Source organism: Neovison vison, chromosome 5 (assembly GCF_020171115.1).
Source record: "Neovison vison isolate M4711 chromosome 5, ASM_NN_V1, whole genome shotgun sequence".
In the NCBI taxonomy this organism is placed as follows: Eukaryota; Metazoa; Chordata; class Mammalia; order Carnivora; family Mustelidae; genus Neogale; species Neogale vison.
The window spans coordinates 158,390,623-158,415,078 of record NC_058095.1 but is presented as its reverse complement, the minus strand read 5'-3'; the positions used below and the strand labels follow the sequence as shown (position 1 = coordinate 158,415,078).

The window sequence follows — 24,456 nt, the reverse complement described above, 5'->3', positions numbered from 1 at the left end:
GAGGGCCCCGCGCGCTGGGCGCACAGCAGCCGGCCGCCACCCCCGCCCGGCCCACAGCCCCGGATACCTCTGGCCTGTGCCGCGGGGTCGAGTCGCTGTGGCCGCCTCAGAGCGGGCAGCGGTCCCGGATCACAGCTTCCCGCGCGCGGCCCGCGACGCGCCTCTGGTTACCCTGGGGCGGGCGTCTCTCGTCCCATTGGAGCGCGCGGGGACAGCGCCCTGGACGGCTGTGCCCGGCGACCGGTTGTCAGATATCATGGACAACACCTTCCTCTCATCGTTTTATACCTGCCTTCTGCACGTGCGGAGGCTATGATGACAATTTTTTTTTTTTTAATCTTAGCTGTGTCCCCGCATGCCACTCTATTGGGCATCTAGCATATAACTGGTCCCTGAAAGCGGTGACCGCAAAGTAAATAAACGAGTGAGAGGTGGTGAAACCTGGCAGGATTTCCGCTGGTCCTGTCGCGAACTACATGTCCCAGGGAGCCTCTGAGCACGGGCGCCGCCGAGCCAGCCACTCGGAGAAGGCCTTACTCACCCGGCCGACACGCAGGCCAATCCCCTCGCCCTGCACCTTGGGCTGGAACCTGAGACGGATTCGCCCCCAATGATGCTCCAGTGGCAGGAGCAACAGAAGTTTATCTTTGTCCCGAGAAGGCGGAGTAGCGCGGTTCCTGCTCCTTGGAGCAAAGCGACGGGCATCCATCAGCCCGACAAGCCCCGGCTCCGCCTGTGATTTTCCTGGGGGAAAGTGGAGACCCGCGCGCCTGCCCTGCACAGCAAGGGACATCTTCTGGAGTCGTGTTTGCTGCGGCGCTCAGCCAGCGTGCCCCTCCTCCCCCGCCCCAGGCGCGGCTGGTTCCGACCGCTTCTTACCCTTCATTTATCCGTGGGTCATTTTGAGAGTCGGTCTTGTAAATGTTTAGCATTTTGCTGCTTTACTGCTTCGTTCTGGGGACAGTGCCAGCACTTGCCGAGACCGGCGGAGAGAGGCGACTCAGTCCGGAGAAGAGCGAAGTATGGGGACCCGGGCTAAAGGCTGCTGTCGTCCTTCCTGCACGCTATTTCTACATTCAGGCGGTGGATACATCAGGAAACAAGTAAGTCGAGAAACAGCTCCCTAACTCTTCTGGAATGCAGTTAAAATGTACTGTTTCTCCTTTTAAGTTTTAGCTCCCCAAGAACTCTTTTTTCCACAGCAGTTTAAATTCCAGGCTATTTGGATGCTCTCCACATCTGGTTTTAACAGCCTTTCCCCGTCCTAATCAGTTTTTCTCTGTAGCTTTAGAAGTATTTCCAGATTAGCTCTTCTCCTGGCTGTTCTGATGGGAACTCAACCAGGACTGGAGATACAAAGCCCCTGCCCTTTGCTGGAAGTACTGTTTCCACCTACTTTTTGCATAAGCTGTTGTAAGGAATGTAAACCCAGTTGTTAAAAACAGTTGATTCATCTTTTTCTGGGACTACCCTCTGTTTTTAGGGAGACATCTACAGATAAGCATGATTTGAAATGCAGAAAGAAAATTGAAGCACTATTTGAAACTTTACAGTTGAGAGGGAAAGTATCAAAGTGTGAATCTCCTACCTGTTTGTAACTAACATTATTTCATTCTACTGAATTCCAGCAACTAAAATAACTGAAGGCTTAGTTTTAGAATTCACATACTCCTGAAACGATTGTCTTCTTTTATTGGTGGATGCTGACTGTGTATATTTGGTAGGGGGGAAAAAATCTTGGGTATTTTAAGAAAAACTTCCAGGAAGTTTTCCAAAGCAGAGGCGGGGGGAAGTTATCAATTTTGTCACTTGGTTATAACAATTGGGGGAACTAAATACCATCTTCAAAATCTTCATAGCAAAAACGCTCACTTAAAAAAAAAAAACACCTTTTATACAATGTTACTTAAATGATACACAATCTGCTGGTTTTTGCCTATAGATTGTATATCAGTCTACACAATTGAGCATGATTGTGTAGACTGATACACAGTCATGCTCAATGATTGTGCTGAGCATGATTTGTAATACTGCTTTTTTAAAGAATCTTTGAGAGAGATTTTTCAAAAAGTCATTATCTTTAGAGGCAAATTCCCAGTTGCATGAAATAAATAGTAGATTGATAAGAATATTTATATGTATAAAATGCATAAGTGAGTTCTAGGTTTATATAAATATGTAGTGTTTACATATTCCCTTGCAATTTTTTCCCCTTGCAATTTTCCATTGAAATGTTTATGTGTGGACATTTGTCATCCTCTCCTTTTTTTAAATCTCTGATCCATCACATTCATTCTGGTACTGTAAGCATGTGAGAGAAGAAGCACACATGTTAGGGGGAGAGTATGGAGGAAAGCACTAAGGCTCACAGACTGGACAGCACAATCTTTGTGCATTTGTGCCTTGAAATCATCTCTGTATCCCACTGTTCTTCCCTGACAGGTTCACATCTTCTCCGGGTGAAAAGGTGTTCCAAATTAAAATCTCTGCACCAGAAGAGCAATTCACTAGAGTTGGAGTCCAGGTTTTAGACCGAAAGGATGGGTCCTTCATAGTAAGATACAGAATGTATGCAAGCTACAAAAATCTGAAGGTAGAAGTTAAATTCCAAGGTCAACATGTTGCCAAATCTCCATATATTTTAAAAGGTAACTTGTAACATAATTTTAAAACAGCAGTATTTATGAAGACTCACGATGGATATGTCTTAGGTGTTCTGAGTGCTGAGTGAAATTGTTACTGTGATATTTTGTTACTTTTGTGTCATTAGGGCCAGTTTACCATGAAAACTGTGACTGTCCTTTGGAAGATAGCACGGCCTGGTTACAGGAGATGAACTGCCCGCAAACCATTACTCAGATTCAGAGAGATCTGGCATATTTCCCTGCTGTTGATCCAGAAAAGATTGCAGAAGAAATCCCAAAAAGATTTGGACAAAGACAAAGTTTATGTCATTATACCCTGAAGGATAACAAGGTAAGATTTGTGATTAAGGTTTGCTTGCTTGATTGATTGTTTGATTTGTTTGTTCTGACCATATAGCTCTAAGTAGCTACAGTGTTTTATTAAAAATCATTCTGTGGAATGCCTGGCTGGCTGAGTTGGTGGAGCATGCAACTCTTGATCTCGGGGTTGTGGGTTCAAATGTAAAAATAAAATCTTTAGAAAAAAAATCATTCTGAGGATCATTGTGATAAGCTTTATCTCAATGAAACCTGCCAGTACTTTTAGATTAACATAATAAGCAAAATGGAAATAAGGGCGATGGAAAATAAACCATTAACTTAATACAGGTTCGATTCTCTTTTAGGTTTATATCAAGACTCATGGTGAACATGTAGGTTTTCGAATTTTCATGGATGCCATACTGCTTTCTTTGACTAGAAAAGTAAGTGTTTCTTTTCTCTTAGGTATAATAGACAGTTTCAGCCCAGGTTTTTCCATATAATTAAAAGAAAAATCATAGCATCAGTGGTGTTCTATTCTGGAATCTTATTATAATACTCTTCTGGAGCTTTATGTCACATAGGCTACCTGTATGAATTTTCTAGGGCTACTGTCACAGAGTTCTGCAAACAGCAGAAATGTTTGTTCTTTCATAGCTCCGGAGGCTACAAGTCTGAGAGCAAGGTTTCAGCAGGGCCACGCCCCCTCCCCCACTGCCTTGAGACCTGTAAGGCAGGACCCTTCCTTCCTGTCCCTGCTTCTCACCACTCGCTGGCCATCCTTGGGGCTCCTTGACTTGCAGCCTCCTCACTCCAGCCTCTGCCCCTCATCACACGGCCTCCCCCCGTGTGTCTCTTTCTTCCCTTCTGGCAAGGACACTAGTCATATTGGATTGGGGCCCGCCCCTCTCCAGTATGACCTCAACTTCACTAATTATATCTGCAGCAACCCTAGTTCCAAATAAGGACATTCTGAGATACTGGGGTTTTGGACTTCAGCTTATCTTTGGGGGGGACAGAATTCAACCCACAGCAATACCTTATAAGGGAAAATGTCTTCAAATAAAATTGTTTCAGTACTAAATCTACTTTGAGCCCAGAGAAGGCTTACTGTATGCTGAATCCTGTTCCTTGGTATAAAGTGATTTCCTCAGGGTTCTAGTGTGGTACCTCTCAGTGATAGTAAACTGGCTGATTGGGAAAACTATACCCATACTGTTACTGGTTGCTTAATAACAATTTATTGGATAATCTGTGTCTATAATTTGACTGAATTACTCATAGAAAATCAGTACCTTCTCAAGCTTGAGAGCACTTAGACTGAGTTTATTTTGAATATAGGCAGCTACTAAGCATCTGTATTCTGCCTCCTTCGGCAAAGACTTCGGGGTGCTGGCAGGTTTTCCTTGCTCATCTGTGTCAGTCCGTGGAAAAATAATACTTCTTCAGGATTCCAGTTTCTCGAGATGCTTCTCAGACTGACCAAAGCCCCAAACATTTACCTGTGGCTTGATTTAAATTAAAAAAAAAAAAGAAAGAAAGAAAGAACAGGTTCTTTGAACACACTTGTGCACTTGTCAGTGGAGGTAGTCTAGCCGGGAAATCCTTAGAGCTGGCTTTGGTGTTGGGCTTCCAGAGTTTAGATTCTGGTCCCTCCACTGTCTGGGTGGGGGGTGTATATATTTTAATTGGGCACATCTGGCTCATTAACCAGGAACTAGGGTTAGAGTCCCAGTGCTTTGAGCTGTAACTATTTTCCAGTAATTCCCTTTCTGTCTCTGATCATCCTCGAGTCTCTTGGCAGCATTAGAACCGAGATTATCTTTGTCGTTGCATCTCTTTTGGAAGCCAGTCTATTGGCCAATTTGCACGTCCACAGAAAGGATATCTAGTATGCATATATATATGAGAGTATTCTGAAAAATTACCCACTATTCAAATTGGGGTAATTATAGTCTCCTGAAGCTTGTAAAGTTGGTCTTTCATTTAGTACAAGTTCTCATTTTTCTTGGGTTTCACCACTCACCGGGTGGTCGGCGGTGCTTCAGGGGAGGGTATTACGTGAATCCAGCCAAAGTGAAAAGGCAGGTAAATGCAAACCAAGGAAGAAACCCATGTGGGGTTTGAGGTTGCTGAGAACAGACAGCACACATACACGCCTCAAGGGCTGTAGTACTTACTTACAGCAGAGGATAGGGAACAGGATCCGGTCCCTTGCTGTGTGCCCCTGGGCCTGCAGATCAGCTCCCCCAGCCCTGCCCCGGGACCCTCCTTTGGGGTCTGAGATACAGCAGGCTGGGCAACCTGAGGGCCATGGACAGCTGCACTTAAGCAGAACAAGAAGTACAGGGGCACCTGGGTGGCTCAGTGGGTTAAAGCCTCTGCCTTCAGTTCAGGTCGTGATCTCAGGGTCCTGGGATCGAGCCCCGCATCGGGCTCTCTGCTCAGCAGGGAGCCTGCTTCCTCCTCTCTCTCTGCCTGCCTCTCTGCCTACTAAGAACCAGAAGTACATTCGCTCACAAGGAGGCGAGCCCAGCCCAGACTGCGAGGCTCTGTCTCTTGGCAAAGAAGTGTTCCAGACCTGGGACCCGTTCTTGCATGGCCAAGCAGGGGAGGAACGACCGCATGCATGAGGCTGCCTTTCCCACTCACTGACCCACAGAAGGGATTATCCTCTACAGCTACCGTAGAGAAGCTCTTTACTTTCTTTTTCCAGGTGAAGATGCCAGATGTGGAGTTTTTTGTGAATTTGGGAGACTGGCCTTTGGAAAAGAAGAAATCCGGCTCACACATTCATCCCATCTTTTCCTGGTGTGGCTCCACAGATTCCAAGGATATCGTGATGCCAACCTACGACTTGACGGACTCTGTTCTAGAAACCATGGGCCGGTGAGAGATGGGTCTAAGGTGACCCAGAGCCTTGGTTTTCTTTCCTTGCCGAGTTCTTTCTCAGCCGCCTTTGCGCTGGGATGGTCTGGGAGGGAAATCTGTTGCACTTTCTGTCTTCCAGAGTAAGTCTGGACATGATGTCTGTGCAAGCTAACACGGGCCCGCCCTGGGAAAGCAAGAACTCCACCGCTGTGTGGAGAGGGCGCGACAGCCGCAAAGAGAGGCTCGAACTGGTTAAGCTCAGTAGGAAACACCCGGAACTCATAGACGCTGCCTTCACCAACTTCTTCTTCTTTAAACATGATGAAAGCCTGTATGGTCCCATTGTGAAACACATTTCATTTTTTGATTTCTTCAAGGTATGACATCAGTTGTGTCTAGTCCTTTCTGTTTTTCCAGATGTCCTCATTTGGGGGGAGCAAAACGGAGGCCTATAAACGATAGGGGGCGAGAGAGGTGAGCACAAGATTTCGTGAACACCAAGGAGTGAGGCCCCAGGGACTGCTTTGGCCATGTGGGTTATACAGAGCACCCAGACTTGACCTTAAATATGCAGCAAGGGAGCTTGGGGCCTGGGTAGAGCTCGAATTTTTTTTCCCAATTGACCCTCAAGGTAAGCACATTTCAGCTCCAAATCGTTTATTATTAAATACATGCATGTGATTTTACAAATACTTCTCCCAAAACATCACAACAGTCTAAAGAAGATATAAACCAGGTGTCTCTTCTCAGACTTTCTGATAGGGAAATGTCTTGAAACCCATCCAAATTATTGCCTAGGAGTTCTGGGGATTAGGGAGGGCTTTCTGTATCTAAAATGTGGATTACTCATGTTTCCTGGGGAGGGATCCTTTTTCTTTTTTTTTTTTTTTTTTTAAGAGATTGATCTATTTACTTATTTGACAGACAAGTAGGCAGAGAGGCAGGCAGAGACAGAGAGAGGGGGAGACAGGCTCCCCACCGAGCAGAGAGCCTGATTTGGGGCTTGATCCAGGACCCAGGACCCGGGATCATGACCTGAGCCGAAGGCAGAGGCTTTAACCCACTGAGCCACCCAGGCACCCCAGGGATCCTTTTTCTAACTCTGTCTGCTACACAGTAGAACAGTGCCCTTTTCTCCAAACCACTAAGCGTTTTCTAAAGACCCATGTCATGGAATGAACGGTGGACAAAAGGTAGTCACCTGTCCTCTGTATGTGGGAAGGCAAGTGATTAGCAAGCTCTATCTGTGCTGTAGATAGCCACGTTGTCTTCTGATGGGTTACATGCCAGCAGGTGGCCCTACACAATGCTGTAAATGGAATTGTCAGTGTTTCCTCCATCTGCATATCACAAAGACTTTTGAAAGAGTTGGTCATAGAACCCGAGGGAGCTGTCATTAGCCATCCCCCTTCAGAGAATGTTCTGTCATGCCTTTGCTTTATTCCCACCTGTGGCATTTGCTACAACTAAAGACTGAGTGATTACCAACAGTTCTGTGGATATTTTTATTCATAGAAGCTCTCACCCCAGAGCTTGTTGATTTCCGCAAGACTTGCGTGTAGCCATCTGGTGTGTAAAAGGGGTGGTTAATATGGCCTAGGCTGCCGTCCTCAGGTGCGCGTAGGTGATCAGTAAAGCAGTAGAGGGATTACAAAAGCACGATAAATTTGTCTTTCCTACGACAGCAGTCTTACTATTTTATTGTCTACCTTAATGTTAGACTCGTGGCCCCTTTGGGAAGTTTAGGAGAGCACGCAATAAGCCTTTAGCTCTAGGTCAGGTGTTCTATGATAGCATTTACCCCATGGCAGGGAAGGAGGGCAAAATCTGGCCAGTTTGCGCCTGATGATAATGAGGCTTCAAGTTGGAGAGAGGAGAAGAATCATGAGAGGAGAAAGGCGATCTAATGACGGCTTTTATTTCACCGCTGTCCTGCAGCATAAGTACCAAATAAACGTCGATGGCACTGTCGCCGCCTATCGCCTGCCGTACCTGCTTGTCGGTGACAGTGTGGTGCTAAAGCAGGACTCCATCTACTACGAGCACTTCTACAACGAGCTGCAGCCCTGGAAACATTACATTCCCGTCAAAAGCAATCTGAGTGATCTTCTAGAGAAGCTCCAGTGGGCCAAAGATCATGATGAAGAGGTAAGGTCCGTCTCTTCTACCCGCATAGCAGGGGTTCATTTTAAACGTCTTGGCCCTGAAAAGCATTCAGGGTGCTCAGATATGGACCCTTACCTGTAAATGAGACGCCGCCTCCCCACGGCACACATCAGCCCCCTCGGGGTGAGCACAGACGTCTGGGCTTGGGTTCACTGTCCACTCTGCACTTGAAACGAAAAGCTGCGATGTTGGCCTCAAGGACACTCTGTCTTCTGGGCAGGTTGGTCAGAGCCCCAAGCACTGCCTCATCTCTGCTAGCAATATGAAAATTAAGAATGGCCAGTCCAGCAGGAAGAAAAACTAACGGCTGTAGATTAAAAGGCAGGATTGCATGAAGTACACTTCAAACGAATTGCTGAGAAGTATTAAAGCAGTGCGTTAAACTTTGTCTTGCATTTACTTTACAAGGTCATTGTCACTCCATTTAATGTATGCCCTCTCTGCCAGAGAGGCTTAATTCTAGAAGGTCTAGTATGATTCCTCAGACTTTCAAGTCTTAAAAAAAACCTCCTTTAATCTGAGCATACCCTCTTAAATGTTCCTTTAACACATAAGATTACCCTCAAAGATACTCCTCCTGCCTTTGTCCCACTATACATGGATTCTGAACATCAGTTTGCATATGCCTGCGTGGGGAAAAAAATGTGTTTCATTAAAGGCTTTTGTTGTCATTGTTCCCATAGGCAAAGAAGATAGCAAAAGCAGGACAGGAGTTTGCAAGAAATAATCTCATGGGAGATGACATATTCTGTTATTATTTTAAACTTTTCCAGGTCAGTACTTTCTAAGAGAATAGACATACAATTTGTAATTGGACATGTTAGCAGCAAATAATATTTCACTTAATAATTTCTTAAAGTATATTAATATAAGGAGAGATATGTATATATACTTATGTGGGCAAAAACCAAGGATCAACATGAAATAGTAATGAAAACACTGCCAAACCAAAGATTAGCTAGAGGAGAATGCTACAACGTGGGAAAAGTGTTTATGTTCCCACTCTGGGCTGTGTGGTTAGGAAATTGGCCTCTCGTCCTGCAAAATTACTATACGTAGATCTGTATCTTCTCTGTGTACTCTCTTGCTGCTGCCTTACCGGTCCTTGTCTAAACGGTGCCTAGTATCTTCAGACCTACAATGCTAACCCCCTATGAGCCATGGTGTCTTTTGGAAAGAATATTCCTGGACCTAAGCACTTAGGAATAATCAGAGTATATCTGATCATTTAAAAGGCTTTTTTTTTTTTTAAACACAGTAATAAACAAGTAATTTGCTAATAATACTACTGGATATAAATTTTTTTTGTTTTAATCCCAGAGTTGCCGGTATTGAGCACCAAATCTTAGACTCTGCTACAGAACAAAGTTGGTCTGTTTCTGGTCTGCACTGGCCCTTCCCCCCTTTTTCACCTCCCCAGGGAACAGTGAAGGGATGGAGATGGTGAAATGTATAAACTGAAGGATCAGGGGATTTACTGCCTGAATTCTTATAGATGCACGGGCTTGTGTTCGTTCACTCTGACTGGATTTACTAGAGCATCATCACCAGCCCAGGGCAAGTGCATTATAAACGAAGGTAGAGGCTGTGCAGGCCATGGTGGGAATACGCTCTATCCTAAAATTCCCAGTCTACGGGAGATCATGTGCACAATTATTTTCACTTCAAGACAGACGGTGGTAAAACCCAAACCCTACAAGTCATAGAAATAAAGGATATAATCAGAAGAGGTCCATTAGCAAGAAGCAGCCAGTGCCCAAAGGACAGTCACCTCTCAGAAGCTCTGGTGTTGGGGTTTTTAAGGGGAATGTGAAGAATTTTGCTTATCAGAACTTGTCACATATGAGTTAAAAGGAGCATATTCTAGCAAATTCTAGTGCATCGAATTTAGTGAATGTACTTTAAGTTACAAGTATGTTACTTGTAAAGTAAGAATGTACTTTAAGAACACTTTTGAATTGTTGCTTACACAGGAATATGCCAGCCTGCAGGTGAGGGAGCCCCAGATCCGAGAGGGCATGAAGAGGGTAGAACCACAGGCCGAGGAGGACCTCTTTCCTTGCACGTGCCATAGGAAAAAGGTAACCAGAACTGGCCAATGTCCAAGTAAGAACTGTCAAATTAAGAGTAAGTCCTCATTCATTCCTTTAGATATTCAGTCAAACAACAAGTATTTGAGCTCCTCTGGGGGCCTTCGTACAGTTCAGTCCATCGGGCAGAGGCCATGGACGACCAGGCCGAAGAGAGGCCATTGACATGCAGAGAAGAGAGAAGACACAGGAACCCCCGCCACCCCCTCCAGCCTGGCAAAGTGGAGGAAACTTGACTTGACTACATGATCTGAGAATTCAGATCACGTAGCATTTGAATAGATGCTTACAGTTTGAAAAGTATTTTCACATGCATCACATGAAATAGGTTTGGCAAAGTTCATTACCTGGGTTTAGAGATTAAAAAAATATATGACCATGATTATCAGATTATTCATTTAAGAAGCAATCTCTATTAATAGCAGCACATACTGATTTCATTTATAAAAGGCAGATTCACATAGACTTATAAGGCTAAAAAGGACCTTAAGGACCTTAGGGGTCACCCAGTAAATGCCTTCATTTTACAGTTAAAAAAGTGAGCCTGAAGAAGAATTTAGCTCAGAGTCCTCTAGCTGGATTATAGCAAAGTTAGGACCAAAAACCAGTCTCCATCATCAGATTGTGTGTCTGGTTGTGCGAAAAGACATGATATGGCATTATACTTGTTTTTTGTTTGAATTGAATGAACATTTTGTATAAAGTTATAATATATATTACACACACATATCTATGTGTTATATATATACATATACCTAGATAATATACAGACTTGACGTTATTCTAAACAATATCCTCATGTCTCTCAATGGACAAACTCAAAACTGGTATTGTGACTAAAGATGAGAAGGCAGATTTGGCAATTACTATGCCTGTCTCACAGGGAGGTCCAAAAGGAATGAAGTGACCACTATCTCCGTATAAAGTGGTGTGATGGAAGCAGTTGATACAAGCTCACTGACTGACACATTCAGGAATTTTACACACTTGTTAATTTCCAGTAGCTTGGAATCTGCCTGTTGGGATTCCAACAAATCAGTTTTGCTACAAATCAGTTTTGGTTATTTTGTTTTTATTTTGCTTATTGGGAGTACTGACTTGCCACTAAGTAACTAACCCTTAGAGAAGTGGTACTTCACCAGTATTAACCCATCAGTGCTGAAAGTTCATGAAATGAATTAAAGCCATCAAGCAAACAAAAATTGCCAGAATCGGGGGCACCTGACTGGCTCAGTCGGTAAAGCATGCTACTCTTTTTTTTTTTTTTTTTTTTTTTAAGATTTTATTCACTTATTTGACAGAGATCACAAGTAGGCAGAGAGAGAGAGAGGAGAAAGCAGGCTCCCCGAGGACCAGAGAGCCCGATGTGGGGCTGATAACCCAGGAACCTGGAATCACGACCTGAGCCGAAGGCAGAGGCTTAACCCACTGAGCCACCCAGGCGCCCCTAAAGCGTGCTACTCTTGATCTCAGGTCTTAAGGTCAAGCCCCACATTGGGTGTAGATAACTTAAAAATAAAAATCTTTAAAAAAAAATCGCCAGAATTGAAATGTACCTCCTCATGAGATTTGTGATTTGCAGCTCCTTTCTCCAGTCCCCTCACCCACCCACCCCTTTTTTTTTTTTTTTTTTTGCTTTTCCTCTTTGTCTAAGTGATTTTGAGGAGTGCCGAATCAGATCTTCCCCTGAGTGGAGCACTGAGGGGCTCTGCTAGCTTCCTCCTTGTCTGCCCTAGTCCTTCACTGACCTGATTCACAGCACGGGGCCCTTTACGGGCATGCCAACACTTAGATATTCGTGCTGTCCATCAGTAGTCCCATAAACCACAGTGTGACATTCCCCAGGTGTGATTCCAAACATGGTCCTAGGTCCCACAAGCCTCTAGCACCAACTTGCCTTTTTTCCTCCTCCCATCTTTAGGGGAATAGAATTAATAGACTAACGTAAGTTTTCTTAACTCATGTACAACTTCTTGATGGCACTAAGTATGTTGCTTCTTGATTGCAGACCAAAGATGAACTCTGATATGCAAAATACCTTCCCTTCACATAATGGTGCTCTGAAGACTCTTAACTGAAAAGAAGAATGTTTTTTAAAATATTAATTCCATGGACAATACAAAATCCACTGTGTGATTGTCTGGATTATGAACATATGTTTCTTCTTATGATGCAGTATTCCCAGGACGGTCCTTTAAAGCACGGTTTTAAAATTTTGTAATAAAACCACTTTTATTTTAAAGGCCTGTGTTGTGCTGATTATTTGCTGTGTCTGGACCATGGAGCAGGCACACAGGGGGCCTGGACCCTGGCCTTGGTGTGGAACATCACAACAGCCACCACTTACCCGCACACATGGTCTACACAGCAGTGAACTGTGGTCTTCGTGCCACTGTGACTTTGGATATTTAGCCTCATGGCCAAGCATAACTCTAACTCCTAGACCTTACGAGACCTTTCATAACCGGCCTCTACCTGCATCTCTAATCCAGTTTCTCACCACCTGCTAACATGTACCCTGAGGTCCAGCAACACCAGCCCCTTACCATTCTGTTGGGGTCTTGCTTCTTACCTTACTTGGTTATGCTTCCTCTTGCTCTGGAATGCCAGGACTCCCTTCTGGCTTGAGTACCCTCCAGTGCTCATCTCAGGAATCCCTCTTTTGAATCTCCCCTGCAAACTTGTATCGCTGTTGTTACCGCATGGTGTGGTAGCGATCTCATCATCACGAGATTCGAAGCAACTTGATTACAGAGATCATGATCTCCCATGTAATCTACTAGGGTGCTGCAACTAGAAAGGCTCAATATCGAATGGGTGGATATTGAAAATCACTTTGAAATGTGATTAAGAGAATGAAAAAGGAGTTAGAAAACCTAAGACTGAAACCATAATATAATGACCTAGAGATTCCTTTACCCAATAGTTTCCCCTCCATCTATCTGCTGGTTAAGTAATCTATTGCAATTTTTTAAAGTTGTGGGATGTATCCTATACACAGAAGAATATAAAACATATCTGCATCTTGAAAATAATTAGAAAACACCCATGTAATTACAAAGATTCAGCTTGACCAAGCTCCAATCAATCTCCTGAGCCTTCAAGGGCCATCCGCACTTCCTTGTAAAATCTGGTTTGGACAAGCACTCTGCTAAGTCAGTTTAGAAAGAATCCCCATCCTCCATATCCCATCACTCTTGTTATCTAAGTGGGTTCCTGGTCCTCCACCATCCCCCAGTGACTGATGTGTTCTCAGCAAGAACCTATTGGGTCAGATTTGCCAGAATCCCTCCAGTCATCCCTGATGACGCCTTAGTAATTTTCTATCCAATGACCTCCACCCTGCTCCTTGGCTGTAAATTTGTTCATGCTCCCATTTGTTCATGCTGTATTTGGAATTGAACTGTTTTTATTCTGAGATCTCTTTCCCCCTATTGCAATAGTCCTGAGTCATATGTATGTATGTATGTATGTATGTCTCAATAGTCCTGAGTCATATGTATGTATGTATGTGTGCGTGTATTTTTTTTTTTTTTACTACCTTACTGTCTGGCTCTGATTTTGCTTTGATATTTATTACCACTCGGGTTCAAAAATGGAATGCTGCTGGTTCCTTAGAAGGTACCTCTGTCTCTCACCCCATTATCTCCTCACCTGCTCCCGTGTAACCCCTACTGTGATGGTTGTGATCATCTTTTCTTTGCACTTATTTATGGTTCTACCACCTACCTATACTTCCCTAAGCGATGTAATTGAATCCTGTACATTTTTACATTGACATAAGTGGGATCATACTGAACGTATTTTTGTTGTTACTTATTGATGCCTCTAGTGGCAGTACACTCATTTATACACGTACACATGATTTCACTGTGTGAATAGCATCACTCTCTTACCCACTCTATTGTAGAGGGACATTTGTGTGTTCCCATTTTTGGCAATTCCAGTGAAAGCTACTATGAGCATTCCTCTTCATGTTTCCTGGTTCCATTTGCTCAGGAATAAAATTCTGAATAAAGGAATATGATGGAATGATAATGAGGAATAAAATTCTGGGTTACAGAGTATATATATACGTCTGCAATTTTACTTGGCAGAAAACTCAAATAAATCTACAGATAAATTATTGGAATTAACAAGAGAATTCTGCATTTGCTAAATACAAAACCAACATATAAAGGTCAGTTGCATTTCAACATACCAGTCAGTAACAGAAAATGAAATAAAAATGTTTAAGATAGCACTTAGAATAGCTTTGAAAACTACAAAGTATATATTTGAGGAACTGATTCTAACAAAAATGGACAAGACCTTTATAGAGATTATGAAAACTTAAAAAAAAACTAATTAAGTTTAAAAATATACATGTTCAGGGGTGCCTGAGTAGCTCAGTGGGTTAAAGTGTCTGCCTTCAGCTCAGGTCGTGATCCCAGGGTCCTGGGATTGAGCCCCACATTGGGCTCTCTGCTCAGGAGGGAGCTTGCTTTCTCCTCCTCTCTCTCTTCTCTCTGCCTGCCTCTGTGCCTACTTGTGATCTCCGTCAAATAAATAAATAAAATCTTTAAAAAAAATATTCCTGGCTTGGCAAAATCAATGTAAGAGATGTTATTTCTCCCCCACATGGCATATAGAGTCAATGTAACCCCAACCAAAAAATACCCTGCCCCTTTTTACGTGGAACTTTGCAAACTTTTTCTTTAAAAATGTACAGGTTTGTGATGTACAGAAAAATTAAACACTCTTTTTTTAAAAAAAGATTTTTTAAAACTATTTACTTGACAGAGAGATAGAGAAAGCCAGAGAGCACAAGCAGAGGGAATGGCAGAGGGAGAGGAAGGAGGAGGCTCCGCAGGGAGCTCGATGTGGGGCTGGATCCCAGACCCCTGGGATCATGACCTGAGCTGAAGACAGATGCCCAACCATCTGAGCCACCCAGAATTAAACACTCTTGAGGAAGGATGAATTGTAAGAACTTTCCCCACTATGCAGCCAGACTTTTTATAATGCTGTAGTGTTTAAGTCTATGTGATATCGATGCAGGGATACAAAATACAGAACAGTAACAGAGGAGTGCCGCATAAACAGATGCAGACCCATGTGTACGTGGAAATTCAATCTATAGTCAAAACTGCAGGAGCTGGAGAAAGGTACATTGCAGTGCAAGGAGCTGGGACACTTAGGTTTAATGATTCTGGTCCGCATTCCAACGTGCAGAGGGTTCCCCACGCTACCAAGCAAGTCTCACACACAGGCTGGATGTCCTACAATTCAACTCCATTCTTTTACTGTTTGCTTAGAAATGGCATCAGGTTCCACAGGTTAAAAGCTCCATCCCGGGGCGCCTGGGTGGCTCAGTGGATTAAGCCGCTGCCTTCGACTCAGGTCATGATCTCAGGGTCCTGGGATCGAGTCCCACATCGGGCTCTCTGCTCAGCAGGGAGCCTGCTTCCTCCTCTCTCTCTGCCTGCCTGCCTGCCTACTTGTGATCTCTATCTGTCAAACAAATAAATAAAATCTTAAAAAAAAAAAAAAAAAAAGCTCCATCCCACAAGACTGCCCTCCACTTCCCACCACAGTCTCATATCCAGGTTGTTACTTGCGCTTCTGATCAATGAGCTATAAATCATAGGTTACCATGACCCCTTCTTTGGTTTCAATTAATTTGCCACAATGGTTCACAGAAATCAGGAAACCAGTTTACTCACTAGATTACTGGTTTGTTACAGAAGATACCAAAGGATATGAATCAACCATCAGGTAAAGACATACAGAGGATGAGATCCCTGACAAAGGAGCTTATGTTCTTGGGCCCAGTGGCACATGGTTCTGGCTCACCAGCCTGGAAACTCTCTGACCCCCATTCTTATGGGGTTTTGTGGAGGTTTTCTTACAGGGACATGACTGATCAGATCATTGGCTATCAACCTCAAACCCCTCTTCCCTCCAAGGGAGATTGGGGGGTGGACCTGAAAGTTCCAATCCACTAATCACCTGGTGATGTGGGGCTCGATGTGGGGCTGGTTCTCTTGGCCATCAGCCCCCACCCCTAGCTACTGTACAAAAGTCACCTCGTTGCCATTACAAAAGACACATTGATCACTCTCTTAGAAAACTCCAAGGGTTTTAGGAGCTGAATGCCAGAAATGGGGATAAAGATCAAATACACATATTTCTTATTATAAATCACATATCACAGGTAGCCATAAATGGAAGAAAAGCAATTCGATCTCTAGCACACACTACATCCAAAGATCAATTCCAGAAAGATTAGTGACAAAACATAAAACATAATATTTTTAATCAACAAAGAGACTATCTCTACATTATGCTAGTAGTATAAACTTTAGCAGCTAAAATGGCTAAAGAATTACTATTTCCTTCACTTTATGAGTCTACTATGAGTCTGATAAATAAAGCCTTAGGAGTTTTTACCAAAAACTCTAGACGTTTCCGGGACATGTGCTTCTCAGGGCACAAGTGTTTTCTCCCCTCAGCCTGAGAAGTTTGCCATTTCAATCTATCACAATGACACTGGCCCTGATGGCCTGTGTGTGTTCCCTGGGCCTCAAATGACACGACAGCATAGCAAGAATTCCTCTTCTGAACACCGTGTCTTCATTGTAAAAATAAGAGAAAAGTAGGTGCTGACAGGACAGCATTCATAATATATCTCTGCTTGTCTTATAAAACTTTTGTTTAAGCGTAAATGAGGAGAGTTGAGATTCCAATAAAGAATTCAGGGAGAGTGACTCTGACTGTTGAGTGTGGAATGTGTGACCTGTTGACGGATGGTAACCTTGGCAAGTCTCATGGGTCAGTGCCCTTCCAAGTCTGGTTTAGAGAACCAGACTTAAGTTTGAACATTTGAGTTAAGGTATGAGAAATTGAATTGAAAGCCTCTTATGCTCATATAAATGTATATGATTTTTTCCTCTCCAAAAGACATTTTCTGCAACCTTTTTTTTTTTTTTTTCACTCAACAAGACCTCAAGGATCATGGAAAGATATGCCTGCAGTTGTAGTGCTCCTCGTGGTGTGAGAAGGGAGAAAGAAGTCTGGCACGTGCCCAGATTTATCCTACCCATCAAGTGTACATAGTAAAATAGTCCTGCCATTGATATCACCAAAAACCAACCAACCAACCAACCAACCAACAAACAAACAAAAAAGAAAACCATAATACATCATGGAGCTATTTCTGTAAGAGGACTTTCCCTTCCCCCATTTGGAATGCAAACCTAATGAAGTTCTTCTTTCCAGTTTTCTCTTAACTTAGGGAAAAGACCCTAGGGGCAGAGCATCCTCTGAATGGACCAAAACTACCCCTCAGGCAGTAAGAACCTTCCTGAGCCAACAGGACGCTCTGTGATTGACTTCTCCACAATGACCGACCTGACCCTCAATGCCCACATGCATGTACCCACTAACCTTTGCCCCACATTTTCCTTATATAAACCTGTAAGTATTTTTGGCACTTGGGAGAAAGTCTTTGAGATGCTCTGTCTTCTGGATGTTAGGGTCACTGAAATAAATTTTCTTGTGTCACCACCCCTTATCTCTCTGCCTTTGGATTTTGCCAGGGGGAGCAGCTGAACCTGGTCTGTTTGGGACCCCGGGGGGGCCAGAGGCTCTTGCACCCCTCCCCCTCACCTACCTTTCCATAGTCTTACATTTTTCTTAACAAGCATACCTTGGAAGATAGGGAGAGAGGATGTGGCTACAGAGAGTAGCGTGAAGGATACTTGTAGTGCTGGATCAGCCTGTATTTGATCACGGTGCCGGGTAGTGGGACACGGCATGTGATAAAACTACATAGAGCCACACACATGTGCGCACACACACCCACGAATGAGTGACAGGAAAGAGGGCAGTTACCCCCTGCACGGGGCTTGGGGTAGATCTATTCATTCAAGAAATACTGATTTGCCAGGAATGATTCTACACACAGGAGACTCAAGGTAAAATGACGACAAAACGCCCTGCTCTCAGTTCAGTGAGGCGACAGACGCAGTCACAATATATTAGGGGACCAGGACAGGAGGATAGGATTAGGGAAGGCCACACTGAGAAAATGCCACGTGAGTGGAGACCCCAAGCAGATGCAGGGGTAGCCACTAGAGGAGGAAGAGCCGGGGCAAAATTCCTGTACTCAGACCATGTCTGGCGGGTTCGAGTTTGAGGATCGTAAAGAGGCCTGGGTGCCTAGAGCTGAAGGAGCCAGGGAAGATGACCAGTAGGAAACAGAAAGGTAAGAGGTGACCAGACTGATCATATTGTTAAAAACAAAACCACAGGCTCCAAATGGAGTCACTTATAGTAAGACCCCACATCAGGATACCAAGACTTAATACGAACTTAACTGCAGTTTCCATCCCCACCCCCACCACCAATGTAACCTTTAACCAGTCAACATGGAATTTCCTGGTTAGCACTACAGCCCTAGAACATTTACAGATAGACCCCTTCCCTTCCCCTTCAAGGAGGACCTTGCCTAAAACAATGCATTACTCGCTAATGATTTCCTTTCCCCCAACACCCCTCCCCCTGCCTTAGAAAACCTTTCTTCTTCCGCAGCTTGATGGAGCTCCCTTTTATTTGCGAGATGCTGCCCAATTCATGAATCATTCAGTAAAGCCAATTTGATCTTGAAGGGGTCAAGGGCAGTCTGCCTTAAAATGTGCCACTTTGGATATTGATTATTTTAAATAAAAGTTATTTATGTGACAGCCCGTGCAAGGACACGCCAACCCTCTTTTGTCCCCCTGAAAGCAGGAAATGTATCCCCCCTGCAAAAGGTACTCTCTCTGTACTAGTAGGTAAAGAGTTATCCTTATCACCAGGGATGGAGAATTTAGAGCTGAAAAAGCTGTAGAAACAATCTTTGTTACTTTTTACTAATTTGCTTCCACAACCCAAATTCTGTTTAGAATTCCTTACAGATTGAAGCCCTCGGAGTTTTGTTCTGTTAGCTCTTCACAGATTTATTGTCTCTGCCTAAAAAGTATAAAAATTACCTGTCTAGATCATTTCTTTATATCTCAATTTCATAACTGGGCCTCTGTGCCTATGTAATAAAACTTTGCTGGTTTTTTTTTTCTCCTGTTAATCTGTCTCATGTAAATGTAATTTTTAGTCTACCTGGAAGATCTCAAAAGATAGAGAATTTTTTCTTCCTTTCAATCTGTTAAATTGGTCACTTGAGTTTTTGTTGTTTGACAATATAAAACCACGGAGCTAAGATGGCCAAGTAGTAGGAGGATCTCAGGCTTGCCTCTTCCCTGGAACCCAGCTAGATGAATATCGACTCATTCTGAATACCCAAGAAATTGATCTGAGGGCCAACAGGACAAACAGCAAGCTAGAGAGAGAGAAGAGGCCACATTATGGAATGTTGGAGGTTCAGAGACATGATTTGGGGGAGAAACAGATCACAGGGGGAGGGAGCCCTGTCACGGAGAGAGGTGAGAGAGAGAGAGAGAGAGAGAGAGAGAGATCGAGAAGAGAACACATGGGGAATTACATAAGGAAAACATTTCCCCAAAGCCATTGCCTGGGAAAATGAGAGGGGCGGAATTTTGTGAGTTTTTATAACCAGCAGAGCTCAAAAACTGGAGTTTTAGAGGTCTGCGGAATGGCTGGCGTGGAGTCCTGAGGGAGCTGCTGTGCTCCTGTGGAGAAGGAGGCAGGGAGCCTGGGAGCAGACTGTAGCAATCTTAGGGTCCCCTGGGATGCCCTGGGAGAGATGGGTCCCCCTTCTTGGAGTGCATCTGGGACAGGTGCCATTGCATCTCAGACAAAAGAGCTGGAAGGTGCCATTACCCACCCCTGCCCCCCAGCAAATGCACAGAGACATCTGCTGACAGCTGCTAACCCAGACAGGCTCTTTCCTGCACTTTACTCCAGAATCCACATCCTTGTGCTTTGGTGCACCTGCCCCTCTGAGACAAACTGGCACTGGCCCAGGGCGGAAGAACCTCCCCCGGAGGGTCTGTGTGGGTCTGTGCTGCACTGGTTCCTAAAGTTTGGAGTTGTGAAACTCAGCCAGCCTGCCAGGGAAGGAAAACAGGTGCACTGGCCCGCTGGGTGGGCAGGTGGCCTGGACACAGACAGGGGGAGGCAGGTTTCTGAGAGCACCTGGGTCACACGAGGTGGGGATTGTTCACTCTTCTGGGAGGGCTTCTGGGACACTGGTAAGTACGAACCCCCTCTCTGGGGACAGAAAGAGGGCCAGTGCCATTGATCTCCCTGCCCCCAGTGTAAACTAACTTCAGGAAGCAGCATAGTGCCAACTCTGGCGGCCTAAACTGCTGGCACAGGCCCACCCCCCCCCCCCCCGCATTCTGCAGATGCCGCTTTTCTCAGGCAACTGTGCCTGAGAACTAGTGCAGGGGCCCCTCTCCCAGAAAACCAGCACAACCCCCTCGCCCCGGGTCTACTGACCATAGAGTTCTGCAAAGCTTCAGCTCCAGTAGAAATAGCATCAGGTCTCTTTCCACAAACAGACCAGGGCACACCTAGTTAAAACCTGTCACGGTCTGGCCAAGGTCCTAACACTCCCCACTGCAGGCAAGGACAGACTCTGCCGAAGACTGACTGGAGGCAAATAGCGGCCAAACCACAGCAGCAGCGTGCATACAGCACACCCCAGAGACACTTCCTAAAGCGCCAGGCCCTGGACAGTAGACGACATCTTCTTTATAAAGCCATTACTCTCAGGGCCAGGGAGCCTAACAGGCTTTCCTAACACAGAGAAGAAGACAGACCTAGACAAAAACGCCAAGATGGAGGAATTCATCCCAAAGGAAAGAAAAAGAAAAGGTTACAGGAAGGGATCCAGTCAAAACAGATAAAAGTAATATGCCTGATCCAGAAGTTAAAGCAACGATCATAAGAATACTGGCTGGGCTTGAGAAAAACATAGAAGATACTGGGAGTCCCTTACGGCAGAGATAAAAGACCTAAAAACTCATCACGCCAAAATGAAAACTGCAATAATCAAGATTTGAAAGTAACTGAATGTAATGACCACAAGGATGGAAGAAATAGAGGAATGAATAAGTGATACAGAAGATAAAATTCTGGGGGCACCTGGGTGGCTCATTCATTACGCATCTGCTTTGGCTCAGGTCATGATCCCAGGGTCCTGGGATCAAGCCCCGCATCAGGCTCCCTGCTCAGCAGGAAGCCTGCTTCTCCACTCCCCCCCACTCCCTCTATTTGTGTGCTTGCTCTCGCTGTGTCTCTCTCTGTCAAATAAATAAATAAAATTTTAAAAAAAGAAGATAAAATTCTAGAAAATAATGAAGCTGAAAAGAAGAGGGAAAGAAAAATATTCACAAAAGACCCATCTAAACGCTGCCTACAAGAGACTCATTTTAGACCTAATGGCACCTGCAGAATGAAAGTGAGGGGATGGAGAACCATCTTTCATGCAAATGGATGTCAAAAGAAAGCTGGAATAGCAATACTTTACACCAAACAAACTAGATTTTTATTTATTTTATTTTAAAAAAAGATTTTATTTATTTATTTGCCAGAGAGAGAGCAGAGGGGGAGGGAGAGGAAGGCAGAGGGAGAAGAAGCAGGTTTCCTGCTGAGCAAGGACCTTGATGCAGGGTTCAATCCCAGGACCCCAGGATCACGACCTAAGCAGAAGGCAGATGCTTAACCAATTGAACCATGCAGGTGTCCCAGAAAAATTAGATTTTTAAACCAAAAGCTGTAACGAGATGAAGAAGAGTACTCTATTATAATAAAAGGGTCTGTCCAACAAGAAGATCTAACAATTGTAAATATTTATGCCCCCAAGTTAGGAGCACCCAAATATATAAAACTATTGTGAAGGAGCTCATTGATATAATATAATAGTAGGATACTTTAATACCCCGCTTACATCAATGGATAGATCATCTAAGCAGAAAATCAACAAGGAAACAATGGCTCGGAATGACTCACTGGACCAGATGGACTTACCAGATAAATTCAGAACATTTCATCCTAAAGCAGCAGAATACACATTCTTTTCAAATCTACGTGGGATATTCTCTAGAACAGATTACATTCTAGGTAACAAATCAGGCCTCAACAATTACAAAAAGATTGAGATCATACCGTGCATACTTTCTGACTACAGTGCTATGAAACTTGAAGTCAGCCACAAGAAAAAAAATTGGAAAGACCACAAATACACGGAGGTTAAAGACCATCCTAGTAAAGAATGAATGGATCAACCAGGAAGTTAAAGAAGAAATTAAAAAAAAAACATGGAATAAATAGAAAATGAAAACACGAAATCTTTGGAATGCGGTAAAAGCAATCACAAGAAGGAAGTATATAGCAAACAGGTCTACCTCAAGAAGTATGAAAAATCTCAAATATGCAACCTAACCTTACACCTAAAGGAGCTAGAAAAAGAACAACAAATAAAGCCTAAAGCCAGCAGAAGAAGGCAAATAATAAGTACTAGAGCAGAAATAAATGATATAGAAATAACAAATCCAGAACAGATGAATGAAACCAGAAGCTGGTTCTTTGAAAGATTTAATAAAACTAGCCAGCTTTATCAAAAAGGAAAGAGAAAGGACTAAAAAATAAAATAATGAATGAAAAAGGAGAGATCACAACCAACACCATACAAACAAACAAACAAAAGAAATACATGAAAAATTATATGCCAACAAAGTGGGCAATCTGGAAGAAATGGATAAATTCCTAGAAACACATAAACTACCAAAATTGAAACAGGAAGACATAGAAAACTTGAACAGATTGATAACCAGCAAAGTAATTGAATCAGTAATAAAAAATCACCCAACAAATAAAAATCCAGGGCCAGATGACTTCTCAGAGGAATTCTACCAAATATTTAAAGAAGAGTTAATATCTCTTTTTCTCAATTTATTCCAAAAAATAGAAATGGAAGGAAAAATTCCAAACTCATTCTATGAGGCTAGCATCACCTTGATTCCAAAACCAGACAGACTCCACTAAAAAAAGAGAATTATAGGTCAATATCCCTCATGAACATGGATGCAAAAATTCTCAGCAAAATACTAGCAAATTGAATCTAATAGTACATTAAAAGAATCATTCACCACAGTCAAGTGAGATTTATTTCTGGGCTCCAAGGTGGCTCAATATTTGTAAATCTATCAACTTATACACCACATTAATAAAAGAAAGGATATGAACCATATGTTCTCAATAGATGTAGAAAAAAAATTTGACAAAGTACAGCATCCATTCTTGGCAAAAACCCTCAACAAAGTAGGGATAAAGGGAACTTAACTCAACATCATAAAGGTCTTATATGAAAAACCCACGCTAATATCATCCTAAATGGGGAAAAGCTGAGAACTGTTCCCCCACAGTCAGGAACAAGACAGAGATGTCCATCCCACCACTGTTATTTAACACAGTACTAGAACTCTTAGTCTCAGCACTCAGACAACAGAATGACATAAAAGGCATCTAAATCAACAAGGAAGAAGTAAACTGTTACTATTTGCAGATGACATGACACACTATGTAGATAACCTGAAAGGCTCCATCAAAAAAATTGCTCGAACCGATACACAAATTCAGTGAAGTTGCAGGATATAAAATCAACATACAAAAATCTGTTGCATTTCTACACACCAATAATGAAATAGCAGAAAGAGAAATCCGATCCCATTTACAACTGCACCAAAATGCATAAATTACCTAGGAATAAACCTAACCAAAGAGCTAACAGATCTGTACTCTGAAAACTATAGAACACTTATGAAAGAAATTGAAGTTGATATCTAGAAATGAAAAGACAGTCCATGCTCATGGATTAGAAGAACAAATATTATTAAAATGTCTATACTACTCAAAGCAATCTACACATTTAATATGATGCCTATCAAAACACCACCAGCATTTTTCACAGAGCTGGAATCCTAAAATTTTAATGGAACCACCAAAGACCCCAAATAGCCAAAGCAATCTTGAAAAAGAAAAAAAAAAAAAGCTGAGGTCATCACAATCCCTGAACTTCTAGGTATATCACAAAGCTGTAGCGATCAAGACAGTATTGTACTGGCACAAAAACAGAAAGATAGATCAATGGAACAGGAACAGAAAACCCAGAAATGGACCCATAACTATATGGTCAACTAATCTTTGACAAAGCAAGAAAGAATATCAAAGGAAAAAAGGACATCCCCTTCAACAAATGGTGTTGGGGAAAGAGGACAGCAAATTCAGAAGAATGAAACTGGACCATTTTCTTACAAGAAACTCAAAATGGATGAACGACCTAAATGTGAGACGGAAACCATCGCAATCCTAGAGGAGAATACAGACAGCAACCTCTTTGACATTGGCTATTGCAGTTTCTTATTAGGTCTTTGGAAGCA

At 43.2% G+C, this 24,456-nt stretch overlaps 2 protein-coding genes across 12 annotated transcripts in view; one reads left to right on the top strand and one right to left on the bottom strand.

Moving 5' to 3' along the window:
* The window catches only part of BIVM (basic, immunoglobulin-like variable motif containing), a 119,552-nt gene that overhangs the window by 41,007 nt on the left and 54,089 nt on the right, over nt 1–24,456 (bottom strand). For 6 of the 11 annotated variants that reach the window (XM_044250074.1, XM_044250064.1, XM_044250068.1 and 3 more), the window contains 3 exons: nt 13,969–14,081; nt 12,645–12,906; nt 8,058–8,289 (listed from right to left, as the gene is read on the bottom strand). The gene's annotated coding sequence lies outside the window, so the exon portion shown is untranslated. Of the gene's footprint in view, nt 1–67; nt 460–8,057; nt 8,290–12,644; nt 13,937–13,968; nt 14,082–24,456 lie in introns of those variants that run through there. The other 5 variants (XM_044250070.1, XM_044250062.1, XM_044250069.1 and 2 more) reach the window with 5 other exon arrangements.
* On the top strand, nt 606–12,314 carry POGLUT2 (protein O-glucosyltransferase 2). The gene is made up of 10 exons (XM_044250075.1): nt 606–1,103; nt 2,443–2,648; nt 2,771–2,976; nt 3,311–3,388; nt 5,662–5,834; nt 5,956–6,193; nt 7,755–7,964; nt 8,666–8,755; nt 9,956–10,063; nt 12,081–12,314. Exons 1-10 carry the CDS (start codon nt 922–924, stop codon nt 12,096–12,098), a joined length of 1,509 nt encoding a protein of 502 aa, XP_044106010.1. The 5' UTR covers nt 606–921; the 3' UTR covers nt 12,099–12,314.

Excerpts from the sequence above, each read along its gene's own strand:
- POGLUT2 (XM_044250075.1), top strand. The coding sequence starts at position 922 with ATGTTTAGCATTTTGCTGCTTTACTGCTTCGTTCTGGGGACAGTGCCA. Across the intron at positions 6,194-7,754 it reads CATTTTTTGATTTCTTCAAG|CATAAGTACCAAATAAACGT; the intron begins GTATGACATCAG and ends GCTGTCCTGCAG. Across the intron at positions 7,965-8,665 it reads CCAAAGATCATGATGAAGAG|GCAAAGAAGATAGCAAAAGC; the intron begins GTAAGGTCCGTC and ends TTGTTCCCATAG.